Source organism: Sorghum bicolor, chromosome 10 (genome assembly GCF_000003195.3).
Source record: "Sorghum bicolor cultivar BTx623 chromosome 10, Sorghum_bicolor_NCBIv3, whole genome shotgun sequence".
Taxonomy (NCBI): domain Eukaryota; kingdom Viridiplantae; phylum Streptophyta; class Magnoliopsida; order Poales; family Poaceae; genus Sorghum; species Sorghum bicolor.
Window position 1 is genome coordinate 48,908,626 of NC_012879.2, and position 22,495 is coordinate 48,931,120.

At 44.5% G+C, this 22,495-nt stretch overlaps 2 protein-coding genes and 1 long non-coding RNA gene across 3 annotated transcripts; 1 reads left to right on the forward strand and 2 right to left on the reverse strand.

The window, feature by feature from the left end:
* LOC110430705 lies at positions 5,373-6,463 on the forward strand. Its single transcript, XR_002448048.1, has 2 exons — positions 5,373-5,565; positions 5,680-6,463. It is a non-coding gene; the product is annotated as an uncharacterized LOC110430705 (long non-coding RNA).
* On the reverse strand, positions 9,245-9,705 carry LOC110431161 (GDSL esterase/lipase At5g45920-like). The gene is made up of 3 exons (XM_021449877.1): positions 9,630-9,705; positions 9,405-9,567; positions 9,245-9,332 (listed from the first exon to the last, which is right to left on the reverse strand). Exons 1-3 carry the CDS (start codon positions 9,703-9,705, stop codon positions 9,245-9,247), a joined length of 327 nt encoding a protein of 108 aa, XP_021305552.1.
* On the reverse strand, positions 11,785-22,106 carry LOC8076705 (ABC transporter G family member 42). Its single transcript, XM_021449158.1, has 20 exons — positions 21,337-22,106; positions 19,709-20,240; positions 19,192-19,245; positions 18,019-18,109; positions 16,814-17,115; positions 16,444-16,725; positions 16,030-16,346; positions 15,752-15,912; positions 15,546-15,661; positions 15,309-15,465; positions 15,080-15,199; positions 14,820-14,995; positions 14,358-14,705; positions 13,783-14,073; positions 13,622-13,705; positions 13,374-13,507; positions 13,021-13,248; positions 12,760-12,931; positions 12,416-12,670; positions 11,785-12,325 (listed from the first exon to the last, which is right to left on the reverse strand). The coding sequence occupies exons 1-20, from the start codon at positions 21,768-21,770 to the stop codon at positions 12,053-12,055; spliced, it is 4,527 nt and encodes a 1,508-aa protein (XP_021304833.1). The 5' UTR covers positions 21,771-22,106; the 3' UTR covers positions 11,785-12,052.

The window sequence follows — 22,495 nt, forward strand, 5'->3', positions numbered from 1 at the left end:
ACCCTTACGGCTAGACTTGGGCCAGGAGGCTTGGCCCATCATGAAATAGTTCGAGGCTTGATCCAACTGCTCGGGGTCTCACGCAAGGAAACAAGATGTGGAGATCAAGCCAGATTCTAGTCGTTTAGAATAGGAATTGATATCGTGTTATCTATGGCAATTGTAACCGACTAGGATTAGTTTCCACATTTGTAACCCTGCCCTCTGGACTATATAAAGAGAGGTAAGGGACCCCCTAGGACATCTCATCTCAACTCAACACAATCCACAACAATACAATCAGACGCAAGACGTAGGTATTACGCCCACACGGCGACCGAACCTGGATAAAACCTTGTTTGTGTCTTGCGTCACCATCAAGTTCGTAGCTTGCGCACCTGTCTGCCGATAAACTACTACCATGGGTATACCCCAAGGTAGACTGTCGACTAGCTTTTGTCGACATCAAGTGTACCACCTTGTGCACGTGTGTTAGCATATTTTCATAAATATTTTCAAGGGCTAAGTTAGCACACTAGGTTCTTAATACATGCACATGATTAAGAACACCTAGTAGCACTCGATAGACCGCTTAGCCAAGAAATTCCCCTCTTTATAGTATGATTATCTATCCTAAGTGTGATCATACCCTCTATGGTGTCTTGATCACCAAAACCAAAATCCTATTTATACCTTTTTCTTGATCTCCAAAGGATTTTGTTTCTCTTTCTTCTTTCCAAGTTGAGCACTTGATCACCTTGTGGTCAACACCACCATCACCATGATTCTTTAGGTTCCACCACTTGGCATGTACCAATCTCATCTAATCTACACACTTAGTATAGAGGTTAGTACTTTGGGTTTTATTAATTAACCAAAACCAAACTTGGGCTTTCACTAGTATAAATGTGGAATTAAACTAAACAGTCTGTAGCCAAGACTAGACCCCTTTATCTATTTTGTAAGCACCTTACAAAAGAATCTAAACAAGTTATGTCTAAGGTGTCAGAGATAGTAGGAGCTCATCTAGATAAGTCTTGTTAGCAAGGTAACATAAACCTATGTAACTAGTCAACTAAGCACACTAAGAGCTGCTACACATGCTAGTGAGCAAAGCACACTAAGCATAACCAACACTAGCACTACTCAACTAACAAAGCTACGTAAGCTAAACTAGAGAGCTACAATAACTTAGCTACACAAGCCAAGCAAGCACAAGAGCAACAACACAATCATAGTATATGAACAAGTAATTACAAACTTGTGATAGGGAATTGCAAACCAATAGGAAGATGATGACACGATGATTTTTATTTTGAGATTTGGTGGTTTTCCATCCACTTAATCATTGTTAAAGCAAGCCCAAGGTTGCCACTAATCCTCTTGCTAGTAGTCAGCACACAAGCTCACTCTCTCCACCAAAGGGAGTGCTCACACAAGAGTTCTAGCACTTGAATCTGACCGAACCCCTTGGTGCTCTTAGCACCTCACTCTACTAGAGTTGCTCTGTGTAATTCCCTCGTGGTGAGCACAACACACCCTCACAAATCTTGCTCTAGAGCTACGCACAACTTCACACAGGCTTCACAACATAGACCAAATTCACCAAGCTAGCTAGGTGATGACAATGACCAAGAATAACAAGAAATCTTCAATCACAAAGATTTTCTGGTGCCACCAAATGCAACTCTCAAATGCACACACTAAAATTCCAATCCCTCACATGAATGAGCACCATGCTTACAAACAGGGAGGATGTGGGATGTTGTTCTTCCAACTCTCACAAAATCACACCTTAGGGATCTCAATCACTCACAATCATGAAGATAAAGCACCAAATCTTAGAGAGAGAGGGGAGAAAGGAAGAACCCTAGCTCAATTTTGAATCTCCAATATTTCAAAATGATCCAAAAGAGAGAGAGAGAGAATCCCATTAGGCATGCAGTAGAATGCTAGTGCTTTACTTTATGGTATGATATTTGTGATATGATGCATGGTAGAAATTGCTTGAGCCTATACCTTTTCGCAACCCTACTCCTACATACCCACTAATAGGATATACACCTTCTTTACATACACTTGTTATTTACTTCTACCACTATGTGTAATATCTGGTGATGTGATGCATAGGGTGGACAAACTTGTGTGTGGATTAGGCACTTGGTACCACTGCTATATGGTTTATACTACAGATGAGAGATTTTTAGCATGTGTCTTAGGGTGTGTGGTGAGGATTGAGTCGACCAGACATGGTAGTACGATGAGTCCTTGGATAAATCTTGCTAGGAGAGTGACCTGAGCCTCTTTATGATCATACTTATGGCAGGTACATGTGAGCTAAGTAGTTCCTAAGTTTCCTCGTGGGGCGAGCCCCTACGAAGGTGGTGCCATTGAGGGTACAGGAAGTTGAGCTTCCCACCTGTGGAGATGGCTCGTATGGTCCTTCTAAGGACTGAGTTTGGAGAACCAATCTATAGGAACCTTCTTATACGCTACTCTCACTTGTTCATATGATCTACCTAGGGTGGTACCATTGCCACCTAGTTGTAGGTGATACTGTAGGGACATAAGAGTGTTTCATCTAAACCTTTGAGACCCATAGGGACCATCAAGAGGCCCAATACTATGTTTCACAATCTTAGCTTGCCAGTAGTATGGTATTATACTAGCTAGATAGCAACCTAGAATCAGCCTAGGCTGCCACCGATGATGGTGTGATCTAAGGTGTATGCACTCTTAAAAGTTGATTGATCCATACGCATAGTCATGTCCATAGTTATGGACATCTTTCCTATACTCTCTGCGTCACTTGACTAGAGAGTGGTGTCTTCTTCTCCACCCCTAGGTTGGATAAGGATCTGGTGGCCCAACTGCTCGAAAAGGGTTTTATTTGACCTAGTTCTTCTCCACGGGGTTGTCTAGCCTTATTTGTAGAATTGGATATTAAGGCTATGCGTTGACTATTGTCCCTTAAATGAGGTGATGATCAAAAATAAATACCCCTTGCCCCATATTGACTTGTTGTTCGACCAATTAGCTAGGGATAAAGTATTTTCAAAGATTGATTTGAGGTCAGGATACCATCAATAATGATAAGCCTGAAGATATCCTGAAAACGGCTTTCACAACCCGAAACGGGTTATATGAGTATCTAGTGATGTCTTTGGGTTAACCAATGCACCAGCTCATTTCATGTACCTAATGAATTCAGTTTTCATGCTAGAATTGGATAAATTCATGGTTGTCTTCATTGATGATATCTTGATATACTCAAAAAACAAAAAGAGCATGTTGAACACTTGAAGATTGTGTTAACTCGCCTAAGAGAACACCAGTTATATGCCAAGTTCAGCAAGTGTGAATTCTAGCTAGATAAGGTACACTTCTTGGGTCATGTGTTATCAGCTGAAGGAGTTGCTATAGACCCAGGCAAAGTAGAGGATGTCCTAAATCGGAAGCCTCCTACTAGTGTACATGAAATTCGTGGTTTCTTGGGGATGGCGGGGTATTACCTCCGATTTATCCTATATTTTTCTAGAGTAGCTAAGCCAATTACAGCTTTGCTCAAAAATCATGCCAAATTTGTTTGGTCACCGAAATGTGAGCAAGCTTTCCAAACCTTGAAGAAATTGTTGACTACCGCTTCCGTACTAGCCCAGCCAGATATTAAAAAACCTTTTGATATGTATTGTGACGCATTAGGAGTGGGGAGGCTGTGTGCTAATGCAAGAAGGTTGAGTAATTGCTTATGCCTCTCGGCAACTTAAGCCTCATGAAGAGCATTACCCAACGGTCCCAAGCCATGATCTAAAGCTCGTAGCAGTGGTGCATGCCTTGAAAATTTGACATCACTATCTGCTAGGCAATACTTGTCACATTTATACAGATCATAAAAGTTTGAAATACATCTTCAACCAAGTGGAACTCAATATGCACCAAAGAAGATGGCTAGAATTAATCAAAGACTATGATCTTGAAGTACTTACCATCCGGGCAAAGCTAATGTGGTAGCAGATGCCCTCAGTCATAAAGCTCATTGTAATTGTTTGATAGTGAAACCCAGAGATGTAACCCTATGTCATGAACTTGAGAGGCTGGGAATAGAAATTGTTCAATAGGGAAGCTTGGCCAATCTAGGCCTTGTTCAGTTCGCGAAAATTTTTGGCTTTGGCTGCTGTAGCACTTTCGTTTGTTTGTGACAATTATTATCCAATTATGGAGTAACTAGGCTCAAAAGATTCGTCTCGCAAATTACAGATAAACTGTACAATTAGTTTTTATTTTTATCTATATTTAATGCTTCATGCATGTGTATAAAGATTCGATGTGACAGAGAATCTTGAAAATTTTTGGTAACTAAACAAGGCCCAAAGATAGAATCCAACCTTAAAGATCAAATCATCGCTGCATAAAAAGAAGATAAAGGCATGAGTTACCTCAAGAGTAAGATCGCTAGTAAGGAACCAACGGACTTTAAGGTGGACAACGCAGGTGTGATATGGTTCAAAGATCGGTTAGTAGTTCTAAAGGTGCCTGAGTTACATCAGATCCTTGATGAAGCACATATAACCAGATATTCCATTTATCTAGAAAGCAACAAGATGTATCAGGACCTGAAAGACATATATTGGTGGACAAAAGTGAAGATAGAAATAGCCTGCTGTTGACACTTCTTAACGCAACTACTAAAAATAGACTCTTAAACCTATCCCTAACAATGGCATCAAATTTACTTAACATCACTTAAGATAGGTTGTCATGCTTAATATGATGTAGAAGTGCTGGTATTAAATCTATATACTTTTCTAGGAATAAATAAATAAAGGATCCACAAGCGCACAGATAATACCGATGTAGCATTTTAACCACGAGTATTCTAGGTATCGTTATTTATATTTTTACCACTAGGTAGGGACTTGCATTGGATAATGAGCAATGAGCACTGCATGTAGTCATGGAGACCTTAACCATGTCTTTATCTATCTCTCATACAAGGTAAGTGTCACATAAGATAAATATATGAATATGAATAATAAGTGACTAAAGATAAATAAGAGTTCATAGCCATAAGATAAACATGATAATCATCTCAAGTGCGTGTGGCCATGGGGAAGGATGGAGCATCCTGGGTTCGTCTTGAGGTGGCTTGCAAGGGCAAGACTGCATGGGCACTGGTGGCATACGGGCGATGGCGGCAGCAACGACTGCCAGGCACAAGGGTGGCCGACAGTCCTCCATGCAAGCACAAGGGTGCAAGGCGCACTCGCGGCCACAACGCGTGGCTGCGTGGCTAGGTCAGTGACGACAAGTGGCTGGAGACAAGCATGGTGACATGCACTGCTCCCTGACAGTGGGTTGCATGGCACTCACGTGTCTGTGTGGCCACAGTGACAGCGGTGGCGCCTACTCGTGCGCTCGCAGCGGCAACACCAACCGTTCGCACGCACCATCGCAACTGCCATCGCAAGAGCCGCCCCATCCAAAAATTCGTTCGCCCTATTGCATCCTTCTTCGATTCCTCATAGCCATGTCTCCCTCACCTCCCTAGTAGCGCCCCTGTGCCAGATGCTTGCAAGACCGACCAAGGTAATTGCTCAATTTGACGGATTTTGCACCGCTGACCACCATTGTCGTTGCTCGAGCTCTGTGTGCGGCCCGGCTCTCTGCCTCACTAAATCAACACCACTTTGCCGGTTCTAGGTCCACCCCGATGTCCTCCATCTTGATCTCGCATAGGTTCCAGGGAGCTTTGTCGTCATGCTGGGAACAGGGTCCTTGCCGCCGGTTTCCATCACTACTAGGCATGCCGCCGTGTCCAGCTCTGCTCCACCCACCTCGAACTTGCTGCAGGTAGGATACACCATGCGGGAGGTGACCCCTTTGCAACTTGGCCGGTTCTCATGCTGAGCTAAGCCTTGTGTTGTCATGGCGCGTTCATTGCTGTGCGCCTCCGCCATGGCCGCTGTCGTGGTGCCTGATGCATCTACTACCACTGGCTGCATGCTCCCTCACCTCGTGATGCATGGCCAGGCTGTTGGGAGCCTAACCCCAACGGCCTCCACCTCTACACGACACTTATGGCGTGGTCGTGGCGAGGCGTGCACCGACAACAATCGGAGAGCATGCCAGTGGTGGAGGACGGACTTGGGAGTGAGAAAGAGAAAGGGGACTGGATTTGTTTGATAAATTGGCTTGGCCTCAGCGTCCTGCTGCACCGTAGCATGGCCATGTCAGATGCTGGCAGCGGCGTGACGGGTTTTAGACTGCTAGTGTGTGATGACGGTAGATTAAGGACTCAGATGGGAGATTTTTTAGTTTGAGAACCCAAATAAGAATATTCTAAAAGTTTAAGGACCCTAGGTGTAATTTGGCTTGGGCCTTGTTACTGCGTGAAGAGGCCCGTGCATGGTCTCTCTAGAACTGTATATATACAGCTTCATTGATTCATTCAAATACTCACTCGTCTCGTATAATATTGGCAAATGCCGACGCTCCGATCTAGAGTGCGCCCCGCCAATATGCAATGGGATGATGATGGTTCGATTGTTTGTCCAATTGCATTTCAACGACATTTCCTATATATAGCCTCGTCTTTATGGGTAAGTACTCTCTCTGTCCACTGCCCGGTTATCGTCGAGAAGACGTTTATTATGAATGGCGACGGTGGTCATTACGTTTCCAATAATGTCATTCTTGCATGTCAATTTTGAATCCGAAACACGAGGGATCATCAACACTTCACAATGTGGCGACACGACAGGATCAAATACAAGGCGCATGTCATTCTTGCATTAGGGCTTCATCCTCCCCATGCAGGGAAGTGGGAGTTTCCGCAAGGGCGCCCACCACCCGGTGGCTGCGTTGAGAGCAAGCCGTTGGCGAGGAGGACGATGTTGTTGTAGTGAAATCCATGGAGGGGCAGCGGAAGAGATCACGAAAACACAGCTCGTGGTAGTGGGGGAACTAGGGGGGCTAGCAGGGGCAGTGCCCCCAAGCTAAATGATTCATTTAAATATCTATATAGATATTGCTATTTATAGCATAAAAATATCAATTTCACCTATTTTATTTATTAAAATATGATGATTTTGATAAGAAATACTGTAATTTTTTAAAAAAAATTCTTTAAACATATAATTATGTATATTTTATTACAGTAAAAATATCATACTATTTGTTTGGTTCCCTTGATTAAAATCGTTAGTTCTGCCACTGTCGTGGGTAGTTGATGAGTAGGCCGGCCAGCGGGTGGGGAAGAAGGTCACTGCGCACACCTCTTCTCAGTTTGGCTCTTCAATGTGCTCGGCAATTGCACTCTATATATGCCTACGATCAGCTACTGAATCGTCTTCTCCTAGATAGAATTCGTCTAGGTCTCGTTTAAAGCACGAAGTCGAATCCGATCGATGCATCTATCAAGTCGCCGGTACCCAATTCGGAGTCGGAGTGCCACATCGCCAAGAAGGACTCATGCACTCGGACTGACACAGACGCAAGTGACCACTAGCCGGGATAACAAATCATGCACTCGGACCTACCACTAAGCGCGCTAGCCTCTCATCATTTAGATTCCACGGGTAACACATGCAAATTCATCCATGGTGAGAGGCTTAACAATTGTCTCCAAGTTTAGCAAGAGATAGAGAAGCACAAGTACGCCAATAAGGAGAAGACCTTTCCTTTTTCGCAAAAAAAAAAGAAAGAAGGAGAAGACCTTTCCTGAAATACCAAATAAAGCAAGTTTATCCTCTACTGCTTAACATGCTTACTATAAATACATACTTGCCCTTGTCTTTAGAGTATCACTAGTATAATACCCGTGCTAACGCTACGGTTTTATTTTAAAAATGCTCATAAAAACAATTAATATTTCTTTTACATAGTTTAACTTTTACACAGTATTTGAGCATGTATACAATTCGGTCACCCTTTTGCACATAAGAAGGCATAGTAAAGTTATTTCCCGTATTAATCATCTAAGGTACATTCTACCTAACTCTTTAATCATGTATTGGAGATCTTCAAGGAGGTCAAAACATTCATTTGCATGGCTCGTTAAAATGTCGGCCAAGAATTTCATCCTTAGTGAAGTTGATAGCGGTGCATGATAGATAATGAGTTAAGTTATTAATTCCCAACTATGTAGTGTATGGAATATAGGTGGTTGTATATTGCATCTCGAATATTGTAATTATTTGATGAATTATAAAATATAAGAGTTATAAATATGAACTTACAACAAACTTGAGGTCCATGAAGTGATAGTTTTGTTTGTTCAATATGATAGATTGGTTCCACATGGCCATCCGAATAGCCATATTAAAGCAATCATGGTCCATCTCTATATTTTCATCTACAATATTTCTAATTTTTGTGGGACTTAAAGAAATAGGGAGATCGTGTACTTGGGACCCATTCTGTACTAAAAAACGTGGGTAGGGAACAAATTACTTATTGTAGCAATTCTAGAACGGGCAATGAAAATATTCTATATTAGAACAAAACAATTTATTTAGAATGACTTACTCTAAAGATTCAACATTTACTATGAATTGAATGTTTACGTAAATCGCCAACAATAGGTTTTTTCTGCTTCTCTACTTTATTTTACGTGTCCACTCTATTGAACCCAACATTAAAATATCCACATCATTGAACATCATGACATCATCATCATCCAGATTTTTTAGGAGTCTCATTTTGTTGCCCATTATTTGGTAGCTCTCTTGCTTCATTTAACGTGACGTGGAGTTATATAAGATCACAGGTAGTTTGAACCTAAAGTTACTTATATCTTCCTGAAGATATGAGCAAGTCCTGATATATTAACGAGTACAAAAAAAACTGATTGCTTTTAGAAATAGTTTTCTAAGCAAGTATCTTCATATTTTTTGTTAGGTGCACAAAAGTTGGTTTGACTATATAAAAAGTCTGAGTAATATACTAAAAAACTTTATTGAAAATTTTGGGTAGAAGAATAGACCTGAAACAAACTTATACAACAAACTACTAAGACACTACTGCATGAATTATGCTTCCATTTTAAAAAAAAATATCCATCTTGATTCCTGAACATTCCATGGACAGAAGGACGCAGAGTTCCTTTTTTTTAATTAAAACAAACATTAGAGAGTTCCCAGACTTGAAGCCGTCGTCGTAGTCGTCTTGCCATGATGCATGGCCCTTCACTCGTGGTCCTCGAATGACTTGGCCGGGTTGTCGGGGTCAATGTCGCCGAAGAGCGGCAGGTCGGCGAGCAGCGCCTCTAGAGGCTGAGGTTGGCGTCCTTGAGCGCCAACACCACCTCCTCGAACAGCACTCGGTTGCCGTGCAGCGTCAGGTCCAGCCCGTCCCTTCACAAAGCACGCAAGAAACGGCAAATTTCCGTTGGAGTCTGCAGCCGCCCAGCAGGACAGAGTGCGTACCTGAGGAACGACTTCTCCCAGCCAGGGAACCTCTGCATCCTACACCAGATGTCGATGGCCCTGAGCCCGCACTGCCGCGCCACCTCCAGGCACGCCTTCGCATACAACCCCGCCGCAGCGTTGGTGCGTTCCGGCAGTCCAGAGAAATCGTGTGCGTACGGACCTGTGCTATCAGGATCGATCGCCGTCGGCGGTCACCAAGGTGATTTTTTGGCGAGTTCGAACCTGCGGCGTCGTTCGTAAGAGCAGGAGGGCACGGGAGAGGGAGGGCGTGGGCGTGAGGAGGGTGAGAAGCCTCCATCAAACTTTGTCTCTTGGCCCTTTGATCTGATGTAGTTCTTTTATGAGCTCTTGATTTCAATAGAGAGAAATTTCTGTGTACAATTTTCTGGGTACATAATGGTTAGACTCCTCAGCAGGGTACCTTTTTTTTTGGTGGACCTAAAATTATTTGAAATGGCCAATTGTAGTAGAGATGAAAAAATCAAGATTAATTAATTTGCAACCATACTATTACATCATCACTTTCTATCTAAATTGTTGCTCTAAATTACACTACTGCATCATGCCCATAAAAAAATAAATTACAAGGAACTAAATATATGTTTTTCAGTAAACTCACATTAGGATCATCTCCAAAGCCTCATGATCTGCACTGCAACAATGAAAACAAAAACTTAGATTGCAAAAATTTAGGATATCCGGCCACTGAATTGGAGGCTCAAATAAATAACAAAGGCTTAATTGTGGATGTACTACTATCAACATTATTGACGAATTGGACAATAATGCAATGCATGGTTTTAGCAAACTGGATTATCACGAGCATATAATAGTAGATATATTTTAAAACTTTATACACCTCTGTCTGTTGTATTTGTAAGGTCCCCCAAAGGTACCCAATAATCGGTTGGCTTTGGCATATCCATAACACTATATATCACTTTCAGCAATGTTGTGCCTAGGAAATAATATGGTCAATAAATCTTGTTATTGCAAAAGAAAAGTTACCTAGGTAAACAATATTGTAAAATTGTAGCAATCCGACAATAGATAAAGCAGATAGCAATCCAATTCGCTATTTGTAATTGAAAATAGATGATACTATTATATCTATTTTAGAACTATAGCAGTCCGACAATATATGCTACTTGTTTTCCTATATTCTGTTGAGACTATGATAAAGTTAGAAAATTGAGTAATAGAGTGATTCTGACATGAGCCATTTGGGCACAAAAAACATAACACTCACTAATACAACAAGGTGTCCACAAGCACAGGCGAAGGTTTGATCTATGTAATTAAATTATTGTACCTTTGCTGAAATTGGTTTAATGCTAACCATTTAACAAGGTGTCCAGCAGCGCGAAGGTTTAATCTATGTAACTAAATTATTTTACCCTTGCTGAAATTAATCTAACCTAACCATTTAAGCTCTTGAGTCAGTGGTATAAGTTCACAAGCACAGGCGAAGGTTTGATCTATGTAATTAAATTATTTTACCCTTGCTGGAATTAATCAAACGCTAACCATTTAAGCTCTAGAGTTATTAGTGGTATAAGTCTACAAGCACAGGCCAAGGTTTGTTGACAAAGATCGGAATTGTAAGGAGTCGATCCTGAACTTTAGACTTGGGCAATGGTCGATGCAGATGACTTGATGTATGTAATTTAGTGTATGCCTTCATCTACGGATGGTTTGATCTATGTAAACAACTTCTTTCACCCTTGCTGAAATTTAACGCTAACACAGGTTTCCAAATGTTGTAATTAAATTCTCTTAGTGTATGGCTAAGGCTAACACATGATCACCAATTACCTCACTTTTCACGCCAGCAGTCCGAGCGGCGAGAGAGATCAAGTGACGTCAACGTTCACAACCGCACAGACTGCGCGGCCGAGTGGCACAGCCATGGCGAGCCGTGCCACCGCACCGGAGCAGTCGTGCCGCCAGGCCGCCGTCCTCGCAGGAGCAGATGCGTCGGAGGTAGGCGCTGGTAGCTGAGAGGCGGAGGGAGGCGAGGATGCGCGATTTCTGGCGAGGGTCCGTGATTTCTGACGGATACGCGATTTCTGGCAAGGATACGTGATTTGTTGGGTGGTATAAAATCGATAAGCCTTCATGTGGGTCCACAAAAAGTGGCGTTTTTAGGGAGACTTGGCCGAGATCTCCCCTAAGAGTGGCATTTAGAGGGAAGCCGTGGATACGATACCGAGGGCGCGGTTAGCACCTCCAGCGGACCGATGGAACGATGTATTTGTCGCACCAAATTATGGTCTTACTTTCTTTCTTTTTAGTTGTAAGGAGATATCAAACAACAAAAACAACTTCTGCTTTTCACAGAGCCTGAGCCTATACTCATTTCCATTAAAATAGTTGGTTTCACGAAACATTCCCTGTGAAATGAATTGGGCATGAACAAAATTTTCTCATAGTTATGCTCTTGCAATGGTCCACAGTTAAATGGGTACAAGAAATCTGTATAAGACCTCGCAACATTTGGCGATGTGTGGAATACCCAAGGTACACCTTATATACACTGCAATATATTAAAGGGATTCAAAAAATGAAAGAGAAAAAGAAGTGTACCCCCCCCCCCCCCCCAAAAAAAAATATATCTCAAGACCTTTTGCTGCCATAATCTGTTCCTATCGTTGCTGGAAGTTCAACTTCTTGATGCAGACTGCGTACATGAAAGCGAAGAATACTGCAAAGAGCACGAGAACCGGCGCAACAACTGGCATAAAATCCCTGTGGTATCCAAAATGATGTGTTACGTAGTAGCTAATCGTCTGCTTGTCAGTTTCGCCAGGAACTGTGATGAGCTTTTGCAGGTCTCCGTATTGTGTCACGATGAGCCCATACACTGTCCATGCCAATGGGCAAATCCAGTAGTACCATATCCACCATCTGGGAATTTTCTGAAACAAGAATAGAGAAAAAAAACATAAGTTCTCTTTTTCATCCTACAGAAAACGATCACGGGAATGCTGAATGAAGAAACAACTAACCGGTCTCGGAATGAAGAAGCCTGAGAAGAGATTGAAGAGAGAATAGAAAGCTGCAGCGAAGATGGCTGCAACCTCATGGTTTGGGGAGATTGAGACAGTCATCATGCCATAGTAGGTGAAGTAGAGGAAGGAGAAGTAGGAAACGAAGAAGAACCAGAAGAACTTGGCAGCTGTCCATTGGAAGCTCATCATGGCGTATACGATGACGGTGTAATACGTTGTTTGCACAAACACATATGGTACCTCTATGACAACCTGCAAAGCATAAAATTTGAGCGACTGCGGAGAGCAGATAGCACCTTAGTTATCACTGTGTTCTTTATAGTTCTATGATATTTCTTTACCTGAGACAAGGCATATGGTATTGCAGAGTACATCCCAGCAGCCCTCTCTCTGTAGAAGACCGTCCTCTCAATTGAAACAATTGGCTGCACAGTTGAACAATTGTTGATGCCAACAAACATGACAGCGGTGTACATTGCTCCAATAACCATCCTGAGACTGTTTGCATCTCCCCTGCAATAGAATACACCAACGCTGTCAGATTCGTAAGTTCGGCACTAGCGACACTAGCGACCAAAGATGAAGAAAGTAAGAAAATTTACATGTTGGTGCCTATCCTCCAGAAAATGGAGCCGAGCAGCAAGGCAACAAACAAAGTGAAGGTAAATCTAACAAGGTTGTAATCCGGGCTGCGCCAATAGGTCAGCCATTGCTTCCAGAGGCAGGCTTTGAACTGTCCTATTGTGGATTGCGAGTACTCTGTAGGGAAATAAAGATCTGATGTTCCTGGCTCTGGTTGACTCAACTGGTTCACCACTACCTTGTTTTGCCTGGAAACAATACCATTGAATTCCAAGGAATTAGTTACTAAACTCAAAACCATATTGTATAAAACAGGCTAGCTGAGAACATAGGAAGCGAATATTTTCTACAAAGAAGCATGTCTAGCACTTACTTGTACAGATCTGATGTTTTATAGTACTCAGCAAAATCCATCTTTAGTCGCACTTCAGCTGCAACTGAACTGACCTCGAGCATCCACGTTGCAGGATTGTACTTATCTTTAATTTTAGGCACTCCAGGAATTGCCTAGTTGCATAATTAAACAGAAGATTAGAAACTTCACTTTATTTTTGTCTTTCACTCCTGTTTTAAACTTATTGACGAACAAAGAATGTAGGTGCGAGATGGAGCTTCATGTACCTCAAAATACTCAACCATTTTCTGGGAGTTGCGACCCAATTTCCCAGAGTAGATCACCTGGCCTCCTCTTTTCAACAATAGCAGCTGCACATAAAAACTTAGGTTAACATTTAATTGCTGAAAAGGTGCAATAACCACTCTTAAAAATTACTCATAGCCACCTCATCAAAAGCCTCAAAGATGTCAATGCTTGGCTGATGGATTGTGCAAACAACTGTCCGTCCAGTGTCAACTGTGTTCCGCACTGTTCTCATGACAATTGCTGCAGCTCTTGCATCAAGCCCTGATGTTGGTTCATCCATGAATATGATGGATGGATTGGCAACGAGCTCCACAGCTATTGTCAACCTTTTTCTTTGCTCTGTTGAAAGCCCTGTGATTCCTGGTAACCCAACTAAAGCATCCCTCAAATTGTCAAGCTCCACTAGTTCCATAACTTCATCCACAAATTGCTGTAACCATTGAGACATGTTACATGTTAGCTCGATAATGTGTAGTTTTACTTTAAAAACGAAAAGGATGTTATTGTTGGCACTGTTTTTTTATATCTTTCAAATCTCTAACATCAGACAGACTTCACCTAGAGCTAGATAATAGGTCCTAGTGACAATGAACAAAACAAACTACTTTGTTTGTTGCATCTCACTACCAGACATTTTATCTTCCAAGCAAAGATATCAATCAATTAAAAGAAATAAAGAAAAGTGTCAGCAACAGGAAAAAAGACATGACTTACAATCTTTATATCATCAGTTATTTCTTGATCTCCAATCTGTCCAGGAAGACGCAAAAAGGCAGAGTATATCAAAGACTCCCTAACTGTGACCTGAGGAGAATGTATATCATTTTGCTCGCAGTATCCAGAAATCCTTGCAAATGTTGCTTGGTTCTTTGGATAGCCTGCAATTCTGATATCTCCTTCAATATACCCCCCAGTCTTTCTTCCAGCCAAAACATCCATAAGAGTAGTCTTCCCAGCTCCACTGACACCCATAAGTGCTGTCAGCACTCCAGGCCTGAATGATCCTGTAACCTCACGCAACAATTGGAGTTTGTCATCCTGCACTCCTTGCTGTTTCATTTCCTGGGCAAACAATAGAATTCTCCATCATTTTCCATATTTGACCGTACAGCCACATTGAAAAAGGTAAGAAAAGGGACAGGAAGAACTGCTGAGAATAATTGAAGTTGAACTCACCGCAGGCATGTCGACATAGTAGTTCATATTATCAAAAGACATGGCAAGAGGGTTGAATGGAAGAACCATTCCTCTTGCTGGAGCAGCTCCATTGCTGCCAATGGACATGACTCGTGAAACCCCATTTGATGAAGAGCTGCTCAAACGTGCACTCAGTCTCATCTCCTTCATTTCCTCTGAAATAACCAAACCTCAGATGAGAAGCTGTCATTTTTTTTCAGATGTGCTTATGAGCTATGATTTCTGTCAGAGTTGCTTACTGTTATGACTACCATCCTTTGATTTTGTGCTTCCATTTCTTATTGTCTCTTTTGCATGCCCATTGCCTTCCGCTTCCTTTGCAGTTTCTTCTGATATAACAGCTTGTGGCTTGCCGAGGGCTGAGAATTAAAGAATGCATGATTATGATACTGACACGAAAATTATCATGGGTGGGATTTTATTTTAAGGATGATAAGCAAGGAATCAAGGCAGTAATTTAGCGCTTACGGTTCAGGTACATAAGTGACAGTGTGAAAAGGACATTGAAGAAGATGGTGAAACCCAAGAGCCCTGCTGCTCCAATCCAGTACCAGTTTTTGTCAACAAAGATGCTGGAACCTTCAAGCATAGCTACCCCCAGTCTTTTCGGAACACCATTTTCGTCCTACAGAAAAGAGAACATACACCTTGTCAACAAAAAAAAAAATGTCAAGCAGTGAAAAATCAATGCAGTAGTGAGCGTACCGGTACAAACTTATTCATCCACCGAGGAGCATAGAATTCATTGACTGCTAGAGCATTGTATCCGTACATTAAAGGTGAAATCCAGTAGCCCCAGATCCACCATTTAGGAATGAAAGCTGTTAACAGTGGGATGGCAAAGAAGAACTAGTCAGCAAAAGAAAATATTGATGTGTGCGAATAAAAAAGGAAGAAGACAAGCAATGAACCTTTTGGCAGGAGAAAACCTCCAAGAACAAAAAACAGAAGAAGAGATAGAGCTCCACCAGTGTGAGCAATGATCATGGACCTGCAAAGTCCAGCGATTGCTCTGAAAAGCCCACCTGCCATCTGCTGGATCAAGAACACGAGCAGCAAGTGCTTGAAAAACCTGCACATAGATATCACATAATTAGCAGTTATAGAGTTCTGATTCCTAAAATGGAAGAAAAAAGAAAAGAAAAGAAAAGAAAAGAAAAGAAAAGAAAGGGATAACTCTTTCATTTACCTCTCGGCCTCTGGAGCAAGCCCTATGGTGTAATATGTGACAAGAACCCAGGCTACACATTCAATAATGGAGAATGGGATTCTGAGAATGACATTCGGTAGTGTGAAGACCCAAGCAGGATAGAAGAGAAGGTCCCGGTGCTTGTAGAACACCGGCAACCTTGTTATGGCCAAGGAGAGCTCAGCAAAACCATTGAACATATTCACAATCAGAGTAAAGAGCAGTGCTCCAATGTAGAGAACACCATCATCTTGATTCCTTGTATGCATGTGAGTTCTCAGAAACACCGTTGATGCAACGAGGGCTATAATGATAAGCTTCAGAGTTCACATGATAGACAATAATGTCAGTCAATTAGCAGTGGGACTCTTGGACAATTTCATGAGAGAGACTCCCAAAACAATTTGCTCTTACCTGTATGGTCTTGAAGATGTACACGAATGAATTGCGCTTGATGAGGAGCCACTCCTTGTCAAAGGATGCCTTGAGGAGTTCTGTTGTTGACACCGAATGCTTCGAGAATACAAGGGCAGCCTGATGGCTACGGCTCTTGTCAAACGGAAGTGAGAGGTGGTTCTCAACCTGAAGCCCGACATGGAACCGTTTAAATCGTTGCGCAAATTCTGGCACCGAAATGTATCTGTAAGGCCTCCGCTTGTCAGCCCAGTACTGCTCCTGATCCTTCCTTGATGTTACCTGGAAAGTACCCACAGAATAGGTTGTCTTACAATTCATAAACTAAGCTTTCAGTGGATGTGATTACTAGACAAGTGCTGAATGCTACCTCCTGAAGAAAGTCTGCAGTGCCCTTGCGCTCAGGGCAGCAGAATCCGCAGGATTCAAAGAACTCAAGGACGTATTCGCGGGGTCCCTGGTAAACAATCTGGCCTTCTGACAGTAGGATGATGTCATCGAATAGGTCGAAGGTCTCAGGGGCAGGCTGAAGGAGGGACATGAGGATGGTGGCCTCGCCCAAGTGGACAATCTGCTGGAGACATTTGACGATTTGGAATGTTGTGGAACTGTCCAATCCAGTTGATATCTCATCCATGAATAGCACCTTGGTCGGGCCAACAATCATCTCTCCTGCATTCCAAAATAAGCATAGTTATCTCAAACATCATGCATCCTGAAAATGTTCAGAAAATCGTGCAGCGTCATATAAACCGGTTTGAAACGGTACTTGTGCATTGCTACATCATTCCTTGAACTGAATATTGAGTTGCTTCAGAGTGTAGCTGCACTGTTGAGTTACATAGAAATTTGCCACTTGTCAATGCTTTCAACTGGCAAAACAAGCATAGCTATCGCACTAATCATCATTAATATTTTCTGTAATCAGAGTTCTGTACAGCGATTATGAGTCACATTTTGTCCCCTGTACTAATAATTAATTTAGAACTATCAATCAAATTCACTCATTTAACCCTATAAAGCATAGACCACAGTAGGCTAGAAACTCCTTTGTTTTGTGAACAGGAAATTGGATTCTAGTATACGTTGGCTTGTACTCTTGAAGAGAAAAGGAGTGGTTACTGTTTGGACAAGTGACCAACCAACAACCCTGCAATCCCTGAACCACAAGATGCTACACTACCAAATGCTGCATTCCAATCAAAAGCACGATGTCCCTTGTGTGTGTGGACCTCGAGGCACAGCACAAAAGCACAGTGCCTTTTTTTTCTGCAAGAACGGACAGGATGTGACACTAGGATTGTATCGTAGCTGAATTTCAGTCTTCTAGAATGTCACATGCTTGCAATCTGGCTCGAGATTGTTTCAGTTGCACATGACAGAGGCTCAAGGATAGAAATCCTAATTTTCGCAAAAATCCAAACCCAGTGTCTATTCGGGCATCCTGCGCCCACCATTCTGTAAAGGCTAAACCAGAAAGAACCCGACGCAATCATATCAGCTCCACCTTTCTTCTCTCAAAAAACACCAGCGCGTCGTGAGCATGACATAACGCTGAGGGAAGCAGTTGTTTACCTGTGGTGACGCGCTTCTTCTGGCCGCCGGAGATCCCCCGCTGCATCTGGTCGCCGACGATGGTGTCGGCGCAGATGTCCAGCCCCAGTATCTGCACCAAAGACCAACCCTGTCAGACTCAGACATCCCGCACCCATCGCAGTCAAGACTTACACGCCGGACAGTACACTGGCAAAGCGCCATTAGCCGGATTCAAACCACTCTCGCTTAACGTCCTGACAGCGACTTCTCCCCGCGAAATCAAAAACCCCCCTTTTACTTTCAAACCCCACCAAACGTCCGTCCTCCCTAACCATGCAAAATGTGCCCAGAGCCAAGCTAGAAAAGGTGGAAACCTTTGTCTCGGCATTTCGACGAACACGTCGTGGGCGTGCGCAAAGGTGGGCTGATCCGGTCTCGCCACAGCGCCATCTCCATGAGGTCAGGTTGTTGCACCAACCCCCTGCATCCGGATTTGGTTGCAGCAAGACCCCACCAGGCACAGGCAGGTGAAGAAGATGGCTTGGTCGCCGCAGGAGTGAGCGAGCAAACCAACCCACTAACCACTGCCACAAACTGTTATCCTGTTTCAGCCTCAACTAACCGGTGCTGCTGCGTGTCAAAGTAGTGGACTTGGTGACGGATTCTTCCTGGAAAAATGCTTCCCGTTCCAATACATTCTTGTTCAACTACTAATCATATCATAGCACTACGATCCAAAAGATGTTTACACATCTTGAGTGTTTGCGTGTGGGCCATATATGTGTGATGCCTTGGCCGCCCTTTTCTCCGTGATGATGATAGGCTTATGGCTATTGGAAGTAGCATTAGGTTGTTGATGTGGAAAAATGAGCGTTTTGGGGGGTGTGACCTAATGCTTAGGAAAATGCCGCCGTTGAGAGCCTCGTGTGTCAATGGCTCAGTGGCGCTGTCAACGACTTTGGAGTGCTGTAGAAACGTCAGTAATATATTCTTAGTGGTTGTTTTCATCTTGTGGATGGATAATATTGGCCCAAAACGTAGTGATCTGATGTTGAAGCGCTCAATCCTCAATCTAGAGGTTTGTCAAAAGAAGAACTTCCGTTGGCGTGCACGGTAACTCCCAATGAAAATGGAAGCTCAGAAAGGTAAAGTGATTGATACGAGATATAATAATTAATAAGTAGCAAAAAATAAAAGTTGATAAAGCCATACCCTGAGAGTATAATCCGTTTGGAGACTGCTCCCCACTCCTTCCATTGAAGTGGCCTGTTAACAGTAAAAACATGATGAAACGATGAGTACATGTGAAGAAACAAAACGTTCCACATCAAAGGACACAGCAGAGAGCCTGCACGTACGTGCTATTATTACGCATGGTGTACTTTGATAGTTTGATCATGATACTTTCCTGGCAGGCACTAGAGTACTTTATTTATGTGGATGTCACACTTAACCGGAACCAGACGATGATTGTTTTCATCTATAACTCTAAAAAAATTCAAATTAGTTACTGTAATTTAACACAACATGCTTTTGTCGTCTACACTTAGAACGATTCCGTGGTTTGGAGGAGCAGGAGAAGCTAGCTAGCTCCACTTGTTGGGACCATGCGCCATGATTTGAACGCTGCAACTAAAATCTTTTCTTGCAGCTGCATGCTACAGCCTGCATTCATGTGTCGATTTCTTAATGGATGTGCTGCCGCCCGCGACAAAAGCTATCTTTGTACCTTCATGAAGAGGTCGACTTCAGGCTCCGGGCGGATGCCGGCCTCCTTCTCCCTCCTGGCGAGCTCGGTCATGAGGTCGTACTTGGTGCCGACGCCCTGGCACCGGGCGGAGAAGTCGAGCGTCTCCTTCACCGTCATCTCGCCGACGTGCACGTCCGTCTGGCTGATGTACGCCGCCGTCTTCTGCGGCACGAACTCGTCGAGGCGGAACCCGTTGTAGGTGACCTCGCCGGCCCGCCGGAGCGCCGTGTCCAGCTTCCCCGCCAGCGCCAGCAGCAGCGTCGTCTTCCCCGACGACGGCGGGCCCAGCAGCAGCGTCATCCGCGACGGGCGGACCACGCCGGAGACGTCTTTTAGGATGGTCAGCGTCGCCTGCCGCCCCAGACGGACGCCGCAGAGGCCCAGCGCCGATTCCGCGACGTTGCGCGCCGTGTTGAGCAGCGTCGGCAGCGCCCGGCTGCCCACGTGGCACTTGGCCTGCACGTTCAGCTGCTCGAACCGGACCTCCACCGTCGGCAGCTCGATGCCCACCCTGCATCGTAATTCATCACATCATGCATCATTAAATATTTAAGCCAAGTTTCGTCAAATGTGAGTTTTTTTTTTTGTAAGAAACATAATAAGTAATAATTCGTCAGTTAATTAATCCTGCGAGAGAGAGACCTCGTCATGAACAGGTGGGATGACCTCATTAATTAAGCAGGCCCCACAAGAGATGCATGGTTTCAGTACCATGATGGCTTCTCTGCAATGGCGCTCTCAGTGACGCATGCACGCACCGATGCAGCAGCCTGCTATTGGTCTCTCTCGATCGGGCCCTTTAACAATTTGCAATGGAAATTAGGGGAGGCCGGCCGGGGGACAAGAAAGAGAGGTCCATCTGCCCTTTGGAGTGAGACACCCCATCAATCAAGTGATCAAGTCACTGATGGTGGGTACACTGCTTATTATCTCGGACAAAATGTTCTAGAGGCTTTGTGTGCGTGAGTATATATTATGATGGGGAAAGAGGAACCATATTCTAGCTTAGCTAGCCCACAAAACACGAGAGCTGTGGGGGGGGGGGGGGGGGGGGGGGAAAGGTAGTTTCTTTCCGAAAACAGGGTCAAAAGTAGTTTGAAAACCGAAGATTGTGTCCATATATATCTTGGTATCTGAAAAAAGAAGAATAATATAATACTACTACATATTCCTCTTTTCCTGCATGTACGCGCGTTTGCAAACGTGATTCCTGCTGTACACACTCTTGGAAGTACATGCTGAAGTTTCGTCTTCGAATGTTTGCATTGAGTCGACCCACCTACTGAAGCCAAGATGAAGTGATAACGCTTGTGCTTCATTCCAGCCACATAAATCACATGCAAATTAAATTCCTTTTCTCTGTGTGCGTGTATTGGCAGCCTGCACAGCAAGCAACCACTATGCACCGGCCTGTTGTGTGCACGCCCATCTAACCGTCTACTGTACTAGGTTGGAGTAATTACGAAAAGAACGTGTCAACTCTACTGTGGAAGCCGATGCATGCATGTATGATGGATTCACCGGAGTAGTTGTAGGAGTAGGCAAAAAGGGACAGAGAAAAAAAAAAGCATGAAGCAGCAGGCCGGGCGGTGAGCGTTGGTGCGTACCTGTCGAGGCGGTTGCGGAGCTTCTGGAGGAACCGCTGGTTATCCTCCTCGGCGACACGGAAGACGCGCTCGATGAACTCCTGGCGCTCGCCGACGCCGAGCTTCCGCACGTCCACCGCCTTGAACTGCTGCTGCTGCTGGTGGTGCGACCCGCGGAGGGGCTCGCTGCTGTTGTCGTCGGCGTCGGCGGCCTCGGTGGAGGAGGAGAGGATGGCGGTGCGCACGCGGTTGTAGGTCGGGAGGCGCTCGATGGCGGCCCACCGCAGCGCCTCCTCGTCGTCGTCGACGCCGCCGCGGCCGCTGCGGCTTCCGGCCCGGGACCGGGAGCCCCCGTGCTGCGGCAGGAAGACGTCGTCCACGCCCCAGTTCTCCATGCCCATCCCACGGCTGATGCTCCTGCTCATCCGCCGCCCGGACTCCCACACCTTCTCCATCGTCGCGCTCTCTCCAAATAGGACGAGCTAGGAGAGGAGGACGTCTGTCGGCCTGTCTGCCGGCCGGCACCCGGCACCCCCGGCAGGTGGTGGTGGTGGTGGTGGTGCACGCCGCTCGCGCGTGCTTTTGCTTGGTCGAACGAAAGGATATGGAGCTCCGTCCCTAGCTAGAGATACTTGTGCTTGTGCGCATGCACGTCAGTGCGGCAGTTGGTGGTGGTGGTGCCGTACGGGCTGCATGAGTAGTGTTTCTGGAAGGGGAGAGGGAGAGAGGAGGGGGTGAGAGGAGGAAGAGGAGTGAGCGGGAGGAGGTGGAGGAGCAGCGCGCCGTTTATATGCGCTGGTCTGGGTCTGCCGCGCGGGCAAATGGGTGGGGTTAGCCGGCGAGGCAACTGAAATTTTCTTCATTGTTATTACTTGCCAGGTCTGGCTGAGTCGCCGTGTGTAGGAGCTTTTTTGTGTTATTAAAAAATACTAGAAAAGAAAGACGGCATGGGGGCGTGATTCATTTCATCCTCCTGTGTACTCTCGCTCACTCGTATGTGTTTGTGTGGTGTGGTGTGGTGTGGTCTGGTTGGTGGGGGCGGCGCGGTCAAGCCTTTTTGGCTTTCGGAAGGAAGGAACCGAGGAGAGACTCGCGGGGGCGGGCGGGGCAGGGAATAGAATAGCAGACTCCTTAGCTGCACGCGGGGTATTGACCCGAGTGGACCGCGGTGGGTGGGCAT

Excerpts from the sequence above, each read along its gene's own strand:
- LOC8076705 (XM_021449158.1), bottom strand. The coding sequence starts at position 21,770 with ATGGAGAAGGTGTGGGAGTCCGGGCGGCGGATGAGCAGGAGCATCAGC. Across the intron at positions 20,241-21,336 it reads CTCCGCAACCGCCTCGACAG|GGTGGGCATCGAGCTGCCGA; the intron begins GTACGCACCAAC and ends ATTACGATGCAG. Across the intron at positions 13,706-13,782 it reads TCTTTGAGGCTTTTGATGAG|CTGCTATTGTTGAAAAGAGG; the intron begins GTGGCTATGAGT and ends TTTTATGTGCAG.
- LOC110431161 (XM_021449877.1), bottom strand. The coding sequence starts at position 9,705 with ATGGAGGCTTCTCACCCTCCTCACGCCCACGCCCTCCCTCTCCCGTGC. Across the intron at positions 9,568-9,629 it reads TCTTACGAACGACGCCGCAG|GTCCGTACGCACACGATTTC; the intron begins GTTCGAACTCGC and ends CTGATAGCACAG. Across the intron at positions 9,333-9,404 it reads TGGGAGAAGTCGTTCCTCAG|GGACGGGCTGGACCTGACGC; the intron begins GTACGCACTCTG and ends TGCTTTGTGAAG.